General features: G+C 41.3%; 1 protein-coding gene across 2 annotated transcripts in view; it reads right to left on the reverse strand.

Moving 5' to 3' along the window:
• GLIS1 (GLIS family zinc finger 1) overlaps positions 1-20,910 on the reverse strand; it is a 204,288-nt gene that overhangs the window by 88,331 nt on the left and 95,047 nt on the right. For both annotated transcript variants that reach the window (XM_068953194.1, XM_068953195.1), the window contains exons 3-4: positions 20,496-20,694; positions 12,841-13,942 (exon numbers count right to left, since the gene is read on the reverse strand). In XM_068953194.1, the coding sequence (XP_068809295.1) occupies positions 12,841-13,942; positions 20,496-20,694 (1,301 nt within the window). The remainder of the gene's footprint in view (positions 1-12,840; positions 13,943-20,495; positions 20,695-20,910) is intronic.

Below are 20,910 nucleotides of genomic sequence, written 5' to 3' on the forward strand. Positions count from 1 at the left end.
AGGAAGCTGGACCAAGAATTTGCAGGTCAAGCTGCTGTTCTCAACCTACAGTCTTTATCTGCCCAGTTTCATAGCAGAAATAAAATATCCATATGTCATGGCACAGTCATTTGTGGCACAATGGTCTTGGCATCACATTAGCATTCACTGGAATGAAAAGCAAAGTGAAGAATGGTGAGAAGAAACATTTTGTTCTATAAAGGTCAAGTCTGCTGAGGGCAAGGCAAAACAGAAGGCATCTTTCTTGGTAAACTGACTGCTCTAGCCAGTCATCTCCGATTTCATATTTTCCAGTGTGCAAGGGAAGCATCCGTCTGTGAGATGCTCTGGCCATGGGATGCATGGAAGCACAGTGGGGCCCCACCCCTAGCGATTGCTGAGCACCCCCTGCCTTGTGACTATCCCCAACTACCTCATAGCAACATCAGGAGGACAAAATAAGCAAATAATATTGTGAGAGCGCAGACACCTGAAGACTTGAAACTGCTCTCCTGTGCCTGTTAATACAGGCCCTTATCTTAGGCCTAATGACTCAATCAATGATTTTCACAGAATGGCAGAAATCAGGAATAACCTAGTCTACATTCAAGATGATTCTCTACAATATATTTGCCAGTTGTTCACAGTCTAGCTTAAATTATTTATACTACTGGGCATCCACCATTTCCACTGTGAAATTGTTCCACTCTAATATACACCTTACTATTAGGAAACTTTTACTGAAAGATTAGCTTGAATTTTTCCTTTGCTTGATTTTGTCCGATTATCCCTACTTATATTCTCTACCCTCTCCTAAACAATCCCTCCCTTTCCTCTTGTTTTCCCCTCTAGCCGTTGCTTAATTCCTTTAATCTTTCCTTAAAAGACTCTCTCTGCCCCCTTAATCATTTTTTAATTTCCCATCCTTTAGGCAAGTGCCAAAGATGCTAAAATGAGAGATGGATACTTGCCATGAAGGAAAGAACTCCCGTTACTCCAAAACAGCTGAAATCATGAGAACTTGCAGGCTGCTACCCCATTATGTGAATAGTATTTTTACAGCACTGGAAATGAAGTAATGCTACTACAAACACTCATGTTTTAAACATGTTGTCATTCCAGTGGCCCAGCTACAAGTTGTCTAAGAGCAGTCGACAGACGGTATGGGATACCGCGGTCCAGCTGCAGAACACCCTTGATTCACAAGTTTTCCTTCCACTCCAAACACTCCACTTTGCTCCGTGCTAAAACATCTTTCCTGTAAGAAGTACTAAATTCGCTGCTTTTCAACATCCATCTGTGAGAAGAAATGGTACAGAATCTTTCAACTGGCCTTTCATGCTCTGTTCCCTTGTCAGATATTTGCTGTGTCCCTCTGATACCTCTCCCTCTAAATTCAGCACAGCCTCTTCTCACCTGGAAGACTTTCCATTCCTCACCTTTCAAAATTTGAATTAAAATGATTAATAATAATCTGACAAGCCGTTTCAGCCCCAAAGTAAGAAATACACAAGCGGGAGGATTTGTCATCTTGAAATGGAGAGGATGCTATTTGGCATCCACCTGGCTGGAAGACTTACACTGACTAATCCGATGTGCTCTGTGCATCTGATGCATATGTGATGTTTCTGTGTGTTTGTTGTCAGCTTTTCACTTCTTGGTCTGAAGACAAGACACAAGCTAGAAATGTTTAGATACACCAAAGCACTGTAAACAGTGAACTCTGAGATCACTAGGACCATGCAATTAAAAATGTCATAATGTTTGAGGATGTGCAGGAGGATGAAAGCCTGTGAATAACTTCAATAGTTTTATATTTTTTCACATATTCTGCCTTTTCAGCACTACCTTAGTAAGACCCCATGTCTTGTCTGGGGAGAGAATTTATTGCATGGAGGCAAGTGGGCAACTTGTCAAACGTTAGATGTGGTTTTGCTGCGAGCATCCCACACTGAGTCAGGTCTACTGCTGGTTTGCTGCGAGTGCAAGCAAATATCGCAAGGTAGATCTCTTGCCAGACCCCATCTCCCTGCTGCACTAGAGTATGTTTTCAGGCACTGTGATTGTGCCATGCCAGGAGCAGACCCACGGGCTTTGTTTTATATGGAGACAGTGTGCTTGAGATCTATGGGGAGCTGGGCTGAGATTCTGTCTCTTTATAAGGAAAAACAAAGCAATCCTTGAAGCCAGTCAGTTATTGCACGAGGGCAGACACATGTAGCTGTACACATTTTGAAACTGGGAAAAATAAGGCAGGATTTGCTTCACATGACTTTGAAAGATCCTGAGTTGCCAGTCAAGGTGTTGACATCATATCTTTCTCAGCGGCACAGACATACAGGTATTCTGTGCCTCGGGGCGTACTGATGGCATTATGTAATGTGACACGATACCCGGGATCGCAGAGGCTGGACTCAGTGACCCCGAAGGCTCTACCACTTTTGCCTTATGTTTTTTTTTTTTTAATATTCCATCTTTCTCTCTCTCACTAAAACAGAGAGTGAAATCGTATCAACATGGACACAGCAGATTAGTTTTACAAGGTTCCCACCAGTCTGACATTCATCAGCTTTCTAATCTAATAGTAACATAATACCCTTTACAAGTACATATTGAAGCAGCATGCTCTCACTCCGAATCCAAGGGTTGCAGGTTAAATTGATACCCAAGTCCCGCGTTCTACCAGTTGCTGATTGACTTGACTTTGTTTTTGACATTCCCAAGGCCTGGCAGCCCTCCATGCAAGGGTTAAAGGAAAGTTGTAAGCAACGGTTCTAAAACACTTGGAAGAATCTCCTTGAATCAAAACCATTTCATAAAAGGCTCTCTGCCAGGCAATAAAATATTTTTGATGGACTCTTATTTTATCATTACCCATGTAAGAAAAATGTATTGCAAGAATCCCAACACAATTCAGGGAAGTAATCATTTGCAGATTTAGTAGGCATTCTCAATTGGCAAAAATGAAAGATTTATTGTAGGGATGATGAAACAAAGAGCAGTTGTGCAAACTTTACTGAGCTGGATTATGAGAACATGCCTTTTCCATTTCCCACTTTTAAATGGCTTGGATGCAGTTTCAAAAGAAAGATCAAGATCAATTATTTAACACTGCACTTACACCGTACCTGAGTGTAGGATCCCTTCACACATGTTATCGGTACACAACAATAAAAAGGGAGATTGAGGGAAGACATTGCTATAGACAACAAAAGCAGACTTAGGAATAAAACTCATATTGTTCCTTGATTCCACAGTCAGCCCAGGGATGTGAACAGAAAAGTCAGGCAATGACAGATGTGGGTGATGTAAATGTACAGCTATTGGAAATGAAGCCCCTTTGAGTTATACAAAAACAGAAAATACAAGTGTCCTGAAGATAAATTCAGAGCACTCAGCACTCTGCAGCGGCAACATTTTCTTTGAAAACCACGATAGAGCTCCATAAAATCCCAGTCTTGCAAACCCTTACTCACATCAGTAATACCCTGAAGTGGAAGGCACTATTTGTCAATAAAGAAGCATAGTCTCAGGCCTCACACCAACTTTAAGAAATAGGTGGAAGAGAAAACACTTCAGGAAGAAGTAGTTCTTTTTCTTGCCTTTTCTGCCAGGGACTCAATGTGTGACTTTTGGCACCCTGTGGCTGAGCCATTCTGGGCTCATGTACTCAGGGTATATATTCAGGGTTTCTTTGCAATTACACCAGTGGAAGCAGGGACAGAACGTAGCAGAGTAGTTTGCATTAATTTATCTTTATCTGGAATTTGGGCACAGCAACTTTCATCACAAAGGGAATGCTGTACAGGCTGCAGCTTGAGAAAGCTTTGACATTCTCAGCAGAAGGAGCCATTAAAGATGCAAAATAGCATTATGGACGCATTACATTATTGGCCTCACTAACTCACCGGGATTACTCAACCTCACGATGCTCCAGAGAGATTTATTTCATTGTACTTGTGAGGAAACTGGGCAAGAAAAGATCTAAGGTCATAATTTCGAGACGTGCTCATGAAATTTCAGTAACTCACTTATACTTTTGTTGGAGAGAAATAGGACCTCGACTTCAGAGGTCCCTATCTGCACTGGGGACCTCCAAAATAGAGCTATCCAAAATCAGGGTCTGCTTTTGAAAACCATGCTGAATGTGAATTGTCAGAGGCCAGAAGGTAAATTTTGGTACACTTAGTGTAAATAACACACGATTTTATTACTAGGCCCAATGGACTACTTGCTAAACAAGCAAGTGAAGGTTTCAGACCCTGGACCACTGTGAAGCCCGAGCCGATATAAACACCCGGCTTTGGGGAACTATGGCTTTTTATTTATTTCTCATCTGATTGTTAAAGGCTAACTGTTGCTGGTTTGCCCTGAAGTAACAAGCAAAGGCATCACATTTAGAACTGAGATCCAACTGCATAAATGACTGCATAAAGTTTTTAATGTGCACTAAATTCCTCTTTCTCCCCTGAGACTATACTATACAGCCTTTGTGCTGCCTGCAAATGTAGATTAACATTTTTATTAAATGACATATGTTTCACTAATATAGAGCATTAAAATGTAGTGGCCTAATAAGAGACATTAATGAGTATATCGTTGGCATAGTTTTTAAACAATATTTAATTTTACTGCTTTTTAATTTGACCAAACCCTCCGCCAGGTGAGTCAAGCTGTTTTTCCTTCTTGAGGTTAATTGGTGCTTAGAAAGGCTAAATCACTGAGAGTTCAGAGCAATTGCAAGCCATTTTTAATAACCCCCACAGAACACAGACACAGAAAGAAAATAAAAGCCAAGCACTTAACCTCGAGAACACAATCACAATGACTTTGTTTAAAATTATGAAAATTTTAGCTCTCCACCTTTTAAATGATAAGATTAATAATATTCAGATGCACAGCTAAAAAAATGAAATTGTAAGGAAAAAAAAATCCTGTCATTGCTCCAAGATAATAGGTTACTGCACACTGCCTAGAGCAGCCTTCTTACCCAGCTCTTCTGGAGATGTGAAATGATGTGAGACCCTGGAGAATTATAGTTGTAGGACCCAACTGCTGGCCACATCTTTGAGACACTCTTGAGGTGTATTAAGATATTCCTGCAAGAAGCAGGTAGTTCACAATTGTATTTACTGCCCTGAAAAACTTATGACCAGATGGGGAATGCATCTGACTAGCTGAGGGTGTATTGCTTCAGCTTTACTCCTGTGCAGATTCATATAGTGAAAGTGATGGATGGCTCAGTCCCAGACAGGATGCATAGTGAGAGAGAAATCTTGTCACACTTTTGCTACATGGGGAATGGCGAGCAACAGAAATCCTGAAGAGTTATTGCAAAGCCAGTGCTTGGAGGCTGGAAAGCCCTTCCCTTTTTTCATCCTCAGATGTGATTATTTGACACAATTCATTGATCTGCATGGCAAAGAAAGTGATCTTGTGCAGCTGGAATGAATTGGGAGTTAGAGGCTGCTTGCAAGATATCTTCAAAAGGTGATGCCCCATGAGAGGTTTAGGGGTCTGTGCTGAGACTGGGGTTTGCATAAATCTGCATGTGGACCATCATCCAGAGCTAGGCCACAATAAAGCTGGAAATAATTCTCAGTGTCTTAAAATGAGAAAGAATCACTACTTATTGAGTTCTCTGTGACAAGGAGATAAGGCTAAAAACACGGTAACAAGATGTCATTTTTGTGTGCAAGCTGGGCAAAGGGAAGGGGAAAGGAGCCTAGAAGAAATTTTCCAAAAAGACCTGGGAGCAATGCCTAGAATTTTGGTTTCTGGCAGCCAGACATTGCAGGTCACAACTAATAAATTTCAAATTTTTAAGCTGGGCACACTTTAGGCTATATTATTCAACAAAGAACATGAATGACTTTGCTCGGTACGGAGAAGTTTGGACGCAACTGTCTCTTCTATGTGGCATAAGGGTGCCAAGCACCACAGCCACTGTGGGGAACAATTTTTAAGACAAAAAGTTTTCTCCCTTTAAGATCCTCCCTGCAGATCAGATCACTGCTGGGTATTTTTCAATAGCTCAAAGTATTTAGGATTCTGACAAATATTTGCTGCTTCAGAGGAAAGTGGATCATTTCCCCTCTACTCAGATTATCACGTCACAGTTGGAGTTAGGTAAATAATATATTTTTCAGTAGTCAAATCAAAACACTGAAGAAGGGAGAAATCAGTCCAGGATGAGCTGAAATAGAATTGTTTGGGGACTACTCTAGCAAAATAAAAACATGGAATAAATAAATTGGGAGAGATTTTACACAACCCAAAAAAGGCCTTTTGTTTATCTTTTTCATTCTGAAATTGAAAGTCAAGAAGGCTGGATTAAAATATAGAAATATTTCATTATTTCCAATATGCTACGCTGTTTAGAAAATGTCAACAATAACAAAAGCCTCCCATCCCATCCCCTGTCTAGCCACATTTCATTTGCCAAATCTATTCATGAATTGAATGTGACCCTGATTCACAAATGGTTTTCTTCTCATATCTCTGATTTGCAATGATATTACTACGGATTTGAGAAAAATAGCCTAAAATACCTAGTAAAGTTTCTAATGTGGAATTATAAGAGTAAAAATACCCACCCTTGTACCATAAAGCTATCTGTTCCCTAAACCACTGGGTCAGCTTGTTCCTCTCATCGCAGCTTGAGCAGATACTGAGCATTATTAAAGGAAATTATCAATCGCTGAAAAACACAGTAATGTTAACTAATTTGATTATATCCTATGGCAGTGAGTTTCACAGAGCGAGTGAATGTTGTGGTGCTATTACTATTATTACCCCATTTCATTTCTTTGAAGATTGAATGAACACCAAAGCTACAGGCCTTGGTGACTAGCTCTGTATAAATATGTAAGAAAAACTGCAGACAAAACAGAATGATTATGCTTTAACTAGGTCCCCAATTACCAAATAATTTGCCAAGTCACATGAAATAAAAGCTCATAATTAAAGTATTTTGTAGGGTTAAAAAAAGGATGTATTTCAAAGCCTTCTGTGGAAACTCCATGCTATACCTCTAACTATGCACATTCCACTTATCAGGATCTCTTCAGTGTCCTCTGTACAATTTTAAGGCATGCAAGGGAACATGAATACTGTTCTTTGGCAATAGTCAGAATTTACTCCATTTGCATTCATTTAGTTTCAGGCAAACAAAAACCCAAGAGCGCTCCCACCAGATCTAACCCACATCAAACTGCTGCAAAAGCACAGAAAAATGTCCCTGCTCGATCAGAGCAAAAGCCCACGTGGCCCAGCATCCTCAGCCTTTCTCTAGCAGCCTGCTCAAGTAGATGCACTCAGAGAACACCCTGAAGGCCAGCAATCCCGGGGCCATGCGGGGAGGCTGGTAACACCCCTGGGAAAACACCGGCAGCTCCTTCCTCTGCAGCTCAGCTCCAGAAGGCTGCTCTCAAAGCCCTTAAGACACCATCCCCTTTTATCATTGCCATTCTACCGCAACCAAACACGGCACAGTCCCGTTTGCAGAGGCAACAAGGCCCACTAACTCCTAGAGCTTCTGCTTTGCCAGATCTGCTAGTTTGGAGCTCTCCCGTGGACACACACAGAGCAGTTCAAACTCTTACCAGCTGCCACTGCGCATTAGCTGACGTGGAGTCAAGCCTAGAGCCATTTGCCAGCCAGTCCCCCAGTGCTGGGGCATACTGAAACCCATCTGTCCTGTCACATAATCTCCAGTGGTTTTCATAAGCAAATAAACATTGTATCTTCACCAAACCACTGAATTGCTGTCTGCTCCTCCTCTAATCACCAAGTGTTTTTAATACTCCAATTCCTTGACAGTATCGGGAAATGCCATCTGAGAGACCTAATATAAAGAGAGATCCCTGGAAAGGCAGCTTTGATAGAATGGATGTTTCCTACTAATGACTTCAAAGGAAAGAAGGCTAATATTAATGTTTGTTTTTAAAGCCCTCTTCTGCCATCAGTGCATTACACTCTCCACTCAGAAAGCTGAAAACACTTTGCAGGCCCTCACAGCCTTTCCTTGAGTCAGGCGAGGAAGCTTTTTTTCGGTGAACTAACTGAAAAGCAGACAAGCTTGTGCATCTACACCTATTTTCCCCGCAGATGCAGGACTGTCCCTTAGTCTCATCTGTAGAAACCAAGAGAGCTCATTACTCAGCACGTATTGCTAAACACAGGCTCCCCACTGCCGGCAGTCAGCGTATTACTCACTACCTACTGAGAACAGAGATTCCACGCTGGTTTCCTTTGTAGCAGTAGCAATAATACTAATCTGCTCAGTAGGCCCTTTTTTGCCTGTAAACGTAATAGTGGGTTGCTGCCCATGGTGTATTACAAATATAGTGGGGCCTTCTGGAGCTCAGATGAAAGATTTCACAGGTTTATGACATGTCAAACCACCTACATCACAGATGCACAATAAAAATAACAAAAAGTTCCGCAGGACCACTGTCTTTTATGTGGTCTGTACAAAAATCTGTTTCATAGGTAGAAAAGCCAGTGGTTAGCATGTGTGATGCAGTAACTTGAACATAAGATCTGGGGCTGGAATGCTGAAATTGCCTAGTGATGCCTTTAGGCCAGCTACTTATCTTCTGCACATCCCAATTTCCCTATGTCCAACAGGGTACCTATAGTATGACCCACTTAGGGATTCCAAAGAACTGATTACTTAGAGCACTTTTGCTGAATTTCACTGTGAACAACCGTAGCACCCAAATCATTGCATCAAGACTGCTCCCAAACTGAGTATTTTGCATACATGCAAGAAAAAAGATTCTGCTCCACTCTTAACTATCCAGGCAGGAGCATGATATGACAAACAGGTCTAGAACATATTCAGAAGGCATTTGTTTCTTTAAAATACATGAAATAAGAGACATTAACAATGACAGCTACCACTGGCCATCTTCTTTCATGGATATCACACCAGTTATGATACCCAATTTCTGTTAACAGAAATTGCACATGTAGAAATTACATAAAGGTAAATATACTTACCTTTGCTCATGTCTGTGAAGGCTTGCAACATAGGTTCCCTGAGCACATAGGTATACAGTGATGGGAACTTCATTTTCTACTCTTTATGAAGCCAAAAGAATGCAAGAGGACAAACTGGCAAGCCAAGTATGGATTTGTCCAAACCAAACAATTCTAGACAACTAAATGAGCAGCTCTGTATTTACATTTGCAAAAAGAGGCTTAAACTGAGGATACAATATTTTGAGATCAGCAGGATTCTACCCATCAAAGTACTGAAAGACAGCAAAAGATGCAGCTATGAGAAACTTTTTTTTTGAATAAAAACTATTTAAGCTTGCTAATTTTTGCTGTCTCAGACAATCAAAATTCCAATTGTCTGGGACATCAAATCTAAAAAAGCATGAAATTAATCTTCAGAAGTTAAAGTCTTAAAGGCATTGCATCATTATTTTTGTTGGATATATTTTTGATTATAATGCAGATGAACCCCAAATTTAATAAAACTAAAATAACATGAGTTAAGTATGAAACATAACAGGATATTGCAAAGAGATTAGGTAGTTTCCTTTAGACTACTTGCAGAGCCCAAGGAAAAACCAAACTGAGGGACACAATGAAGAGAAGGCACCACTTAATTAGAATATTTAACTGAATATGAGAACAGAATACAGTGCAGGTTTTGGCAATGAAACACAGAACAGAATATGCACCCAAAAACGTCAGTAGTTCTCTACACCAGATACTGTTTTGCCTGTCGACTGTCTGTAGTAAAGAAAGAAGCAGGCTAGCTAAATTTAAACCAGCTGTAATGATGAGAGTGTTACAGTTGGACTGGAGGAAGCTTACCTCATGAAAGTATTGTAGAAACTGCTGTTGGAAAGATAATAAAAGGATTAACTGCAGTTTTAGTGAACCATTTACTTTTCAATCAAAATGTCTCATGTATTTCCTGTTCTCAAGTAGCCTGAATTCCAAAATTCCTTTGTCTATTACAGTACATAGTAGCAAAGCCTGTCATAAGAAATTAATAATTTTACATGGAAAAGTGCTTTTATGTATGAGGGCGGGGTGCTGCTTGCTGTTAGCCTCTCCTGAGCAGTTCAATACCTAGTCGGCTAGTAATCTTACAGGGAGGAACAAAATCAACAGCTTAAAAAGGAAGTACAATGGGTAATTGTGAACAGCGAAAGAAAATCTCCACTGCAAATACCAAGAGATGTAAAGTTACTTTAGCAGGGCTACAGCAAAAATGAAACAAAATCTCAGCCCTCAATAGACACAGAATGAATTGCCTTCTTAATTTGCAGGAGTAACAGCACAATTATTACCACATCAAAAGAAAAGCCATCATTTAAAATGACATGACATCAGAGCACAATGGAGCACTGCACAGCAACCCTTGTTTAAAATGGAATGGAATTCGCTGGGCAAATAATCCCCACTTGATATTAATAACTTTAAGGAGCCAGGTTGCAGCTTCAGATCTCGTCCCTGCTAGATCAAGGTTTTTCCAGGGCAGAAAACTAAAGTTGCAAAGAGGATGTATTTTTCATGTGCTCACTTGGATCCGGTTTTATTCCACAACAGGATTCCAGGTTGTAACCCGTGTGTTACAGGGTAACATGGGCACCTCTGCTGACAGTGGTAGGGAGTTATTCTGTCGATAAAGGAGTTAACGGTCACTTCTGCGATGTTAAGCTCCTAATTCCGACTGGAGCGTTCCACGTATTGGAACGACTACAATATCAGCTGGGATGAAACGGACCTTTATGTACTCACATGCCAAGACTATAGACAGTGCCATGAAGGCTGCCGACAATGGCAGATAAAAAGGCTTTTTCGACCTGTTCACAATGCTAAACCTTGAGACGTTTTCAAACTGTTCTTTAATTTGGACAAACATAGTAACTGAAACGAGGACATTTTTAGTGTTTGCTAAGATGTTGTATGGTTATGCTTCTCTGGTTTGTGCAGTTTCCTGAAAGAACGGGAATGTAACATTATAGATCTGCTACAATACCCCTCAAATATGCATCTGACAGAAAAGAGAGAAGTTTCCCCCACCTATGGAGTCTACTGAATCTCTCATCATCACAGCGAAGCTAACCAGCTAAACCATTTAAAATATTTCCTTTAAAAACTGGGAGATGAAAGTAGGGAGAAGACTGATCTCTTTGAAGGTGATTAAAAACATTAAAAACAAAAGGCAGGCTAAAATTAAATCTATATGCTTTCACAGCTTATTTATACTTTCATTTGGAAAGAAGCAACTAACTTTCATTATCCTTTGATGATTTATGACAAAATATATTCACAGGAAGCTCAAACTCATTTACATTTTTACCGAGTAGGATTGAGCTATTTCTGGAAATGAGCAAGTCAGTTCTCTTGCTCAAAGCGAGGAGAATCAGGTAAATCTTAGAGACTTTCCATTTCATTTTGGACAACTAAGTTATGATCTCTAAATAGCTGCATTGTTTCCAGTATTATTTTAGGGAATATCCACTGCACAGGGCAGACATTAAGATAACATTATTCATTTATCCAAGAGAAGTAAGAAGATAATCAGGGTGACCACTTACAGAGAATATTTTTCTCTGTAAAACATTCTGAATACTGGTTTTTCTCCCTTCCTTTCTCCCTTCCATAACTGTTGCAGACCAGCAAGCATTTCCTTGAACAAATGAACAAGAGTAAGCTTTTTATGTAAACATATTTTGCTGTTCCTTCATAGCAAGCCACAGCTTGCCACGGAAAAGTTTGTCTTCATCTAACTTTCTTAGGAAAATTTTCCATTATACCATTCTCTGATCAAAACAACAAAATAGACATATAGTTGAAAATGCTGCCTATCTAGAAACACAGCCTGCTGCCATAATCATTCCTTTTGTTTGTTGTGTGTGCGCACGCGCGCGTGTGTGTGTGTGTCTGTGTGTGTGCGCGCGCGCGCGTGTGTGTGTGTGTCTGTGTGTGTGTGTGCGCACGCGCGTGTGTGTGTGTGTGTGCGCGCGCGTGCATGTGCGCACACACACAGGCGCATGTATGTTCCAAATAAGACTTTTTAAATTTCATGGCCCAATTTGGAAGCTTATGTCAAACTTGTTTTGCTTCATCTGTTTCAGTCAAGGTCTTATATCATCGCTGTTTCGAACATGTGGAAAGCTTAATGGAAGTCATTAACTTTTATTTTAGTTTGGCCATATTGTCATCATGGCAGGCAGATGCAGAGATGGTGCTATTCCCAAGATCCTCTTTTCCGAACGCTGATGTTGTTTACATCTTCTTGATCAGAAGAGAACAATGGTTTTCACTTGTTTTTAAAGTTTTGCACATTAAATCTGTTTTGCAAATTAAAAAAGCCCCTATAAACCTTTGAAAATTAAAGATATTCTTTTTATTCTTTTAACTATTTAAAAGCCTTAGAAAGATTCTTTTTCATTTCTAAACTAGCATTTGAAACTTTTGCACTCACAATTCTATGGGTTATTGTTCAGCTGAAGGAATGAAAAGAATTTCATTAGATGTGTTTTGTGTTTCTTGATTAAAAATATCACCCAAGGCTCAGTGACTTGTTTTACATTAAATGACTGCTGCATGCTTTGATCATCACTTTATTAATGCTTTAATGAATATTAAAAAAAAATAAAGCACTAAGCTCTCATATAAGGAAATTGAATCCCTTTTCCAAGAACTACAGTATTTCTTACTCAGACGTTTCCTTCTAGATTAAGGTCTTTCTCCAGTTCTCCTTTACCCTGCTGCAGACCCAATTACAGGAAAGCACAATAATTATATTGGAATAACATTGAAGAGAGAACAAGAAAAAGAGCAGAGTAGTATGTTTCTATTCAAATAAATATATTCCAGACTTACCATGCACTTGTTTGGTTTTTCTCCGGAATGAACCCTCATATGAATCAGCAGTTTGTAACGAGCATTGAAGGGTTTATACCGGCGGACACAGCCTGCCCAAAAGCAAGTGAAGTCCTCTCCTTTCCTCTGGTCAATGTGTGTCTTTTCTATGTGCCTGACCAGTTCGTCTTGTTGGTCATATGTGGCACTGCAGTCAATCCACCGACAGACCTGCTTACCACTGCTGAGGTCCTGTTCATCCCCCTCGCTGGGCTGAAGGGACTTGGGAGACATGGAGGCATGTAAGTGAGACAGTGTCCCTTGAGTCTGGCTTAGCTGCTGATGTAGATGATAAGGGGGAGGCAACCCCTGATGATGTCGAAAAAGATCAGAAGTGGAGGAATAATCATCGGCTGGTTCTTGCTTTAAGAAACTCACCTTCTGGGTGCTGTGCAAGGTGTTTTGATGAGGAATGCTAGTGCCATTCATCATAAGGCTGAGGCTTCCATTCTCCTCCACTTGCTGCATTTGTATCTGCTCACAGTCACCTCTGTCACATTCAGCGGCAATAGGTACAAGACATGCTGGAGGGGAGGGAATACTGCAAGGGTTTCCAGGCTGAGAGCAAGATTGGGGCCGAGAGGATTTTTGAGCACTGTGATGACTGATCTCCACAGGATGAGAGGAAATGCCAGCTGAATTAGTCCGCAGTCCATTCACACAGGTGACCAGTGACGTCTGCGATGTGCGGATGATAGCTGTAATATCGATTCCTTCAGCTGAAGACGGCACAACAGAGATGCATCTCTTCTTCAGGTTGCTCGACTGTAGCCTGGCTGAGTGCTGAGGGGTGCCAAGTGACAAGGGACCCAGGGAGGAGCTATGTTCATTATTAAACAAGTAAGATGAAAGCGAATTTGTAAAGCTATTATTCATTAGGTCTATTTCAGGAAGCAGACTACCGGAGGCTCGCAGCTCCATCCCCTCCGTAATCCTCCTATGCGGGGAAGCCTCAGACCCAACCTTATAATCACTCGGGCACTCTTGTTTGATATGCTGAGCCGGGTGACTTCCATTCAGGCATGGAGCAGCAGCATCTGCTGAGTCTGGAAACCTGGGCGACCTGCAATATAGTTTTCATTAAACATCACTAACTGCCACAGGACTTACGATTTTTGTACAAGACACTACATTTGCTAAGCCGTGGAGAATGTAGGCTCTCTGCTGAATGTTGCCTGCCTAACGCAGCAATTGTATCAAAAAATTCTGCAACGCTTCCTCTACAACCCTTGTAAAAGCAGCATCGTTTTACATGGGGTTAATTTTACACAGTGGGTTACACACAGAAAAGATAATCTCCCTTCCACTGCTACGAGCAACTCATCAATCACAATCTAGGTTTTCAATGCATAATACATCGGGCAAAACAATAGCTGAGAATGAAGTTTGAGAACTTTGGGCATTTTTGAATTATTCAAATATCAGCATTTTCCTTAGAGCACTCTGGGAAAATGCCTTGGAGTTCTGGTTCACACAAATCAAAAAAAGGTCAGCTGAGTTTTGCTTACACTTTGGAGAGATGCTTTCCTTCACTCAGTTAAAAAAGGAGAAGGATGAGTGAGGAAAAAAGGAATAAAGAACATGGCACTTTGAACCAGTGGTCCAGAGTCAATGAGAGGTCAGCTGACATTGCTTCTTACAGATCTACAGAAGATAAGTAAGAAAAGTCCACAACTGGCAGATTTAAACTGGCAGTCCATGTATTCCCACTTACATTTCCCATATGAATACCTATTTGGTCTGAAAATCAAAAAGACTGAAAATCACTTACGCAGAACTCCTGGCAACTGTAAAAAGCAGCAAATGAACAAGACAAAACCAACAAGTGCCTAAAATACCCTTTAGATATGAGATTTTCAACCTGGACACCTTGACATTTATCACCTCATGACCGTACCATAGATAAAACAGAGTTAGGGACATCGAAACATTGCAGGGGAATGACCCAGGGCAGGCTGTCCTGCCTCCAAACATGTGCTGAATCCAGTCACTCGGAAGCCGAACCTTAAGGAACCCCCACAGCCATTTCAGAAAAACACTGCATTTAGGAAACCTTTCTTCCTAATGTTTCCATCCAAGTAATTAGTGATTGGTTTATGCCTTAAAATGAAACATTTTATCCCAACTACACACATTTACTGCGGATGACCCAACACTGTTCGGTTTCTCAGGACCAGTGGGTATTCCCTAAGTACTCCTGAAGCGTGGTAGGGCTTGACCTGTGGCTTCCCCATGCAGGTCTGGGAGCAAGAAACAGTACAGCTGTGTGCAAGGAAGCTGTAGCTGAACCAAACCCTCTGGAGAGGTCCTCCACAGGTCTTGCACAGACATAAATGAATTTTCGCTTTTTTGATGCCAGTGCCACAAAAGCTGAAGAAAGTCTCGCCATTTGGCAAGTTTTACATGATGCTGCAGCTAAGACAAATCTGGCACCTTTCAAAGCATGAAATACATCTGTATAAGATAATGTGGACATACCCAGGCAATAAACTGCAGAACTGCTGAATAAACTGCATTTATTTTATGGCTTGGATGATTTCACCTCTATTATTTGCATTAATCCACCACTAACATCAGAAGTTGGGACCACTTCTAACACTTTCCTGATAACAGCTCTCAAAGAACTACTGATCAGAAAAAAACAAAACAAAACAAAACAGAACAACAACAAAAACTCTCAAAAAGACTTTCTTCCCATGAAATGCAGATTGTCAAAAAATGACATCTGTCTGAGGCACACAACTGGCAACATTGCAGCCACTGATGACAGGTTTCTAAGCTCCAACTTTTCAAGGCCAGAAGGACTTGATATAAAGAACTTTAATGCCAGGAGAAAACTGAAATTCCCCCCCTTTCATTGATATAGAACAATCAGATCTTGCATTTTGCCACTGCAATTTTAAAAAGGTTATTTTTAATAATTTTAGAGGTTTCCACAATCCATTAGTTTTAATTTCTCCCTTTAGGTTTGCACAGTTGGTCTCAGGATAAACTTAAAGCACCTGGTTTTGCAGATGGTGAGTTTAAAAAAAAAACCACAACAGTATTCATACATTATTTTTTAACATTTCCAGAACCATATGTCTGTAAAATACGTGGCATAAGCAAAATACAAAGTAAAAACCTTTTATTGCACATGGTTGGAAAACTTTGCCTTGCTTTCTTGTAGCTTCACTGCTCAGTAGAAAGCATGCTGTTTCAAACTCATTCTGAGAAAGGTTTTACAGCATACTATGCCAGGAACAGCATTTCCTATTTTTTAATTTCTTCTGTATGAGAACTCTTCTAAATAATTCAGGTTGTGTATCATAGCTTAGTGGTCACAAAGCCTTGGGCTAAAGTAAATACAACACATTTATTTTATCATATAAAGCTAACCAAATCCTTACACTTCAGCCTGTGATAATTGGAGTCATATTATAAATCCTTATGTAAGGCTTCTGTCCTGCTCCTATCCAAGGGTGGAGTTCAAGTTGGAGTCAGTGCAGAGTACCTGTAGGATGGGTATAAACATCCTGATCCTGAGAAATCCTGGGCTCCCAAAACTCCCAGCAACATCGGTCTGTATTTCTAGCACAAGATCTTACTCAGAATCAGGACTGTATTGCTGAGAAGCTGGTACAGTGTAGAATATGAGATGCATAAAAGTTGAATTTTGAACCAAAAGGCAAGCTGGAATACCTTATTTCAGAAATAAAGGCGATGAGGCACTGAATTCATGCTTCCTATCCACACAGCCACATCTCATCCGTGCTGCGCCTATGAAATGGTAAGTGCAGGTGCTTGTGCAGTTTTGCAGAAGCAAGTCCTTTCTGAGAGACACAGCTTTCTCTGTGGCACTGTATATTTAAATAGCTTGTATTTCCAGTGATGGTTAGCTCTGCTGGGAGAATCTGGCTTTCTTTTAAATTTCTTAATTTTTTCATGTTGAAGTACTAAACCTCAAGGTTGCATTAATGCAAGCTTTCTGTATTCCTGGCACAATTTTGTCATCACTGTTCTAGGGAAAACCCTGTTGGTTCCTCCCAGATCCTGGGGGACAGGGGCAGAAGGGGTGACACAGAAGCAAAGCTGATGCAAGAGAGAGAAGGTGCCTGGAGGCCAGCTTTGTGCAGCTCCTCTCACACCCACTGGCTTTCTCCTGTAACGGTGCCTTGCTGCTACCACCAGGGATCAGCTTCCACGTCTTGTACACACAGGCTGTCCTTGCCCTAAGGACAAGAGCCAAATACAAATGCATATGGAACAAGCAAGCCAGAGGAGCACAAGAGGGACAGAGGATGGCATGAGCACTGTGTGGATGTGTTCATCTGCACGGCAGCTCTGGTGGGCTTCCTGATGAGCCGCCACCCTGACGGGTGGTGAGGTCTGGGAGGAAATCATACCCACCACCCTGTCTTCACAGGGAGCGTCCACGTACCAGGGATGGACTGCCTAAGGCAGCAGCACTGCTGCACAGCGTATTAAAGCTGAGTGTAAGGCCTTCGCACGGAAACAGCAGCCTCTCAGAGGATACTAAAACAGTGTTTCCAAAGAGGCTCCCTTATGTGGTAACTGGAGCCAGAACACGAGGCCAGTAGTACCATGCCAGAAGTGCTGCAGTTCCCAATAGCCCTCAGAGGAGAAGAGGACTGTATCTGAAATCTCCATATTATTTACAAAACAAATGTACGCGCCTTCTATTGCCACTGTAAATGAGCAATCAGTGATAACTGACAGTTTTAAGAAGCTGGAGGAGATTGTTCAGCTGCACATCTAGGGACCCTTTGCAACACTATCTGACTGCTCCGCCGTCCTCCCTGGGTTTTATATGCCGAGCGCTGAGCACAGTGTGGGCGGGTGTGCTGTGTCTGATAATGGATTACTTGACTAAAGGCCAACATTAGCAGTGTGCTGACTCCAATTGTGGTAAAGGAGGTATTAGGACTTTTCCAGTTCCACACACATCTCATTCACAGATAGGATGTAGTGGCAATTCTGTTGCAAAACTCAAAAGCTATTAACTGAGAGGGGAAAGGGGGACAGGAAGGAGAAGGATCCTGATTCTTGGATTAAGGCAGTCATCCCCAGAAAACAGTTTCTGGGAGAGTGTTTCAGGGAGATGGTGAAGAGGATAACAAGTTTCAGTCCGCTGAGGGATAGAGGCACAAAGCCAACCATAACCTCAAATTCTGAGGGAGATTTTGGATTGCTGGGGGAAGTGCTCTTTGGTTTGTTTGGGCTTGCTTTGGATGTTGCATATCCTAGAAATGCAAAGTGGTTCAAAGCTCAACCCAGAGAGCTTGCTTGAATCGATATCGATATCTCTTTATTTCTGTCTTGTCAATAAGGCTGGATAGAACCACCAGTGCCAGGTAGAGTCTGCACCCTCTACCATGTGGTCAGATATCTGTCCACTCCAGCCCTACTTCACTCACATCTTCTAATGAAGGTTGAAATCTGGGGAGACACAGAGCACCCTTGGCTGCCACTGACTTCACTGGAACCTGAGGAGTATTCAGCCTCCCTCAGTTATGTTCTTGTATTCCTAAATCTTCAGGGAACTATCGTGTTTTCTGTTATTTGCTTGTCAATAACTTTTGGCATTCACAAACATCATGAACAGAAAACATCCCAACAGCTGACCACCTCCTCTCACATACAAAGGTATTGTTTTGGCTCTGTGTCATGTGTCTGGTGAACAACACAGTGCTAAAATTAGACGCTGGGCCTGGGAGGTCCATAGAGTAGAGCTGGGCATTAACGCTACCCTGTAAATACCATGATGATGGTGTGAAAATAGCACTAGCCAGGTGGACACACAAGCAGAGCATGACCGGTGGGACACACAAACAACCCACAAAGGAATAGAAGGGACCTGTGCTATACCTTCAAGGTATTGTCCAAACACTTCTGAACAGTTACTTGGGAAGCAGCAGATCCTCAAGGCTTTAGACCGTGTTACCAAGCAAACGGGAGGGAATTAGGCCTATCACCTGTCATGTTTTCATAATAGTGGCCTCTCATATTTTGCAGCAGACAGTCCTTTATGTTGTTCTGGGAATCCTCTCTCAGATGGGGGCCTGAAGGGGTTCGTATTTCTGAGTGTGGGTACTGTGATCCCCGGTATGCAGGTATCTGTCATTTCCTCATTATAGATTTTACAAAAAGGTTCAAAAAGATCTAAGCAGGATACCTTTTTCCTCCTTTTGTTTGCTCCTGCCCCTAGTTATCTTTGTCTCATAATTGTCCTCACCGACAGAATAAAAAAAAAGGTTGATAACTGCCAGTCCCACATTAAGCCATAAAGGGGGGTGGGAGGGAGCAGACTTAAATGCAGCAACAACATCTATCTTTGTAGCGACTGCACAATATTTTGTTATGTGGAATCAATATTATTTGTCCTTTTCAAACAAACAAGCAAACAAAAAGCTCCTTCCACTTGTTTGCAATATTGTTGTGCATTCTCTTCCTGAAAATGCAGATGTTCTTATCCCACAAGTAAATGGAAAAGGGGAAATAGGACATAAATACATAGAATAAAATCAGAAATAGCCAGATTTCCAAGAACCAAGCCATAGTCCACCTGCTGTGACTATGGAAATTTGGGCTTCATAGATCTAGGCAGTGTGTGCCAATTATTCCAAGTATCTAAGATAAAGGCTGTAACTATTGAGGTTTTTCTTTTCTGTAGCTCTTCAAAAAGGTCAAGATCATTCCATATTGTCTCCCCTGCCAAAAAGCTGCGTAATTAAAATAGATGGACAACAGGTTTTAATTTGGAGCAGGCTTCTATTCACAATGGATGTCTGTTTAGGGTGCTTGTTTAAAATCTGGTAATGTTAAATTTGTAACAACAACAAAAAAATAATGGAGTTCTATGTTTCATACAATTAATTTATAGCAAATGTTTAAATAGAGATTCTGTTCATAGCAGATCCAACTACAGTGTATATATCAAAACCAGACAAAATTTTCACATTATGGCCTTAAAAGCAAATACCAAGGATGTGGCTGTACGGGAACACTGAGAATACTTCATTAAAGGAAATGCTGTAGAAAGAAAAGTGGCATTGGCTTCCTGTAAGTTTAATGGTGGCATGCCAAATTGCCATATGGGAGACATTGGTTTAGCAGTAAGTATTCCAGTCTACAATTCGGAAACAACACGGCATTAGGGTGGCAGATGGAGGTGTAGAGGAGGCAAGCATGACCCTACTTAAGCCCGTGGCAAAACTCTCAGTGACTTCTGAGTGTGCTGGAACAGCCCCCAGAAAGAAGGTGTATCATAACTCCAGGGCAGGGAGGCTGCAGTTGGGTTTAGAGTGACTCCCACTGGCACTGCCATGGACAACTAACTGTCTGGGCACATGTGCTGAATGGCTGCACTTCAGTCCCTGCAGTGAGAACCTGCAAATGAGCCTTGTGGTTCAATGAGCATCTTAGAAGGACATCCAAAGTGAAGTGAAAATCAGAAATACTCCTCCAAATGTGTGCCCATATCTGGTCACAAGATAAAACCCAGGAAAAGGGAAAACCCAAGTTCAAATCCAGAGTGAAGCTACTGGGAAATGGTTACAGCGATGAAGCACTCCAGAAGAGCAAAGTTTATCAGCCAGTAAAACTTGCAATGATACCTTATATCCGAGTGTGCCAAGTTCAGCTGCCCAACATGAAGCAGCCTCTCACAGGACAGCGGGTGGTCTCGCATAAGCGGGCTCCCTGCGTGGATGAACAGACCTTGTCTGCAGACAGGTACTGAACTATTTGTCATCTCCATGTCCATCATGTTCTTCTTCTCAGAGATCAAATTACAATGATTGTAGCCACCATTCACTGTAAAAAAAAGAAGAAATAATCATAAGCTTCTAACCAAGAACCATCTATATTCATTACTACTTTGCATGCTCCTTGTTTCGGATTGCCTTGTAAAATTCTTGTAAATGATATGGCAGTGGGAATGAAAAGTTTCACAATGAAGCAAAAATTAATTCCAAAGGAATCTAGGTCTGTGAATTATGACTGTTTATTTCTATTTTTAAGCCGTGGGGC

Source organism: Struthio camelus, chromosome 8 (assembly GCF_040807025.1).
Source record: "Struthio camelus isolate bStrCam1 chromosome 8, bStrCam1.hap1, whole genome shotgun sequence".
Lineage (NCBI taxonomy): Eukaryota > Metazoa > Chordata > Aves > Struthioniformes > Struthionidae > Struthio > Struthio camelus.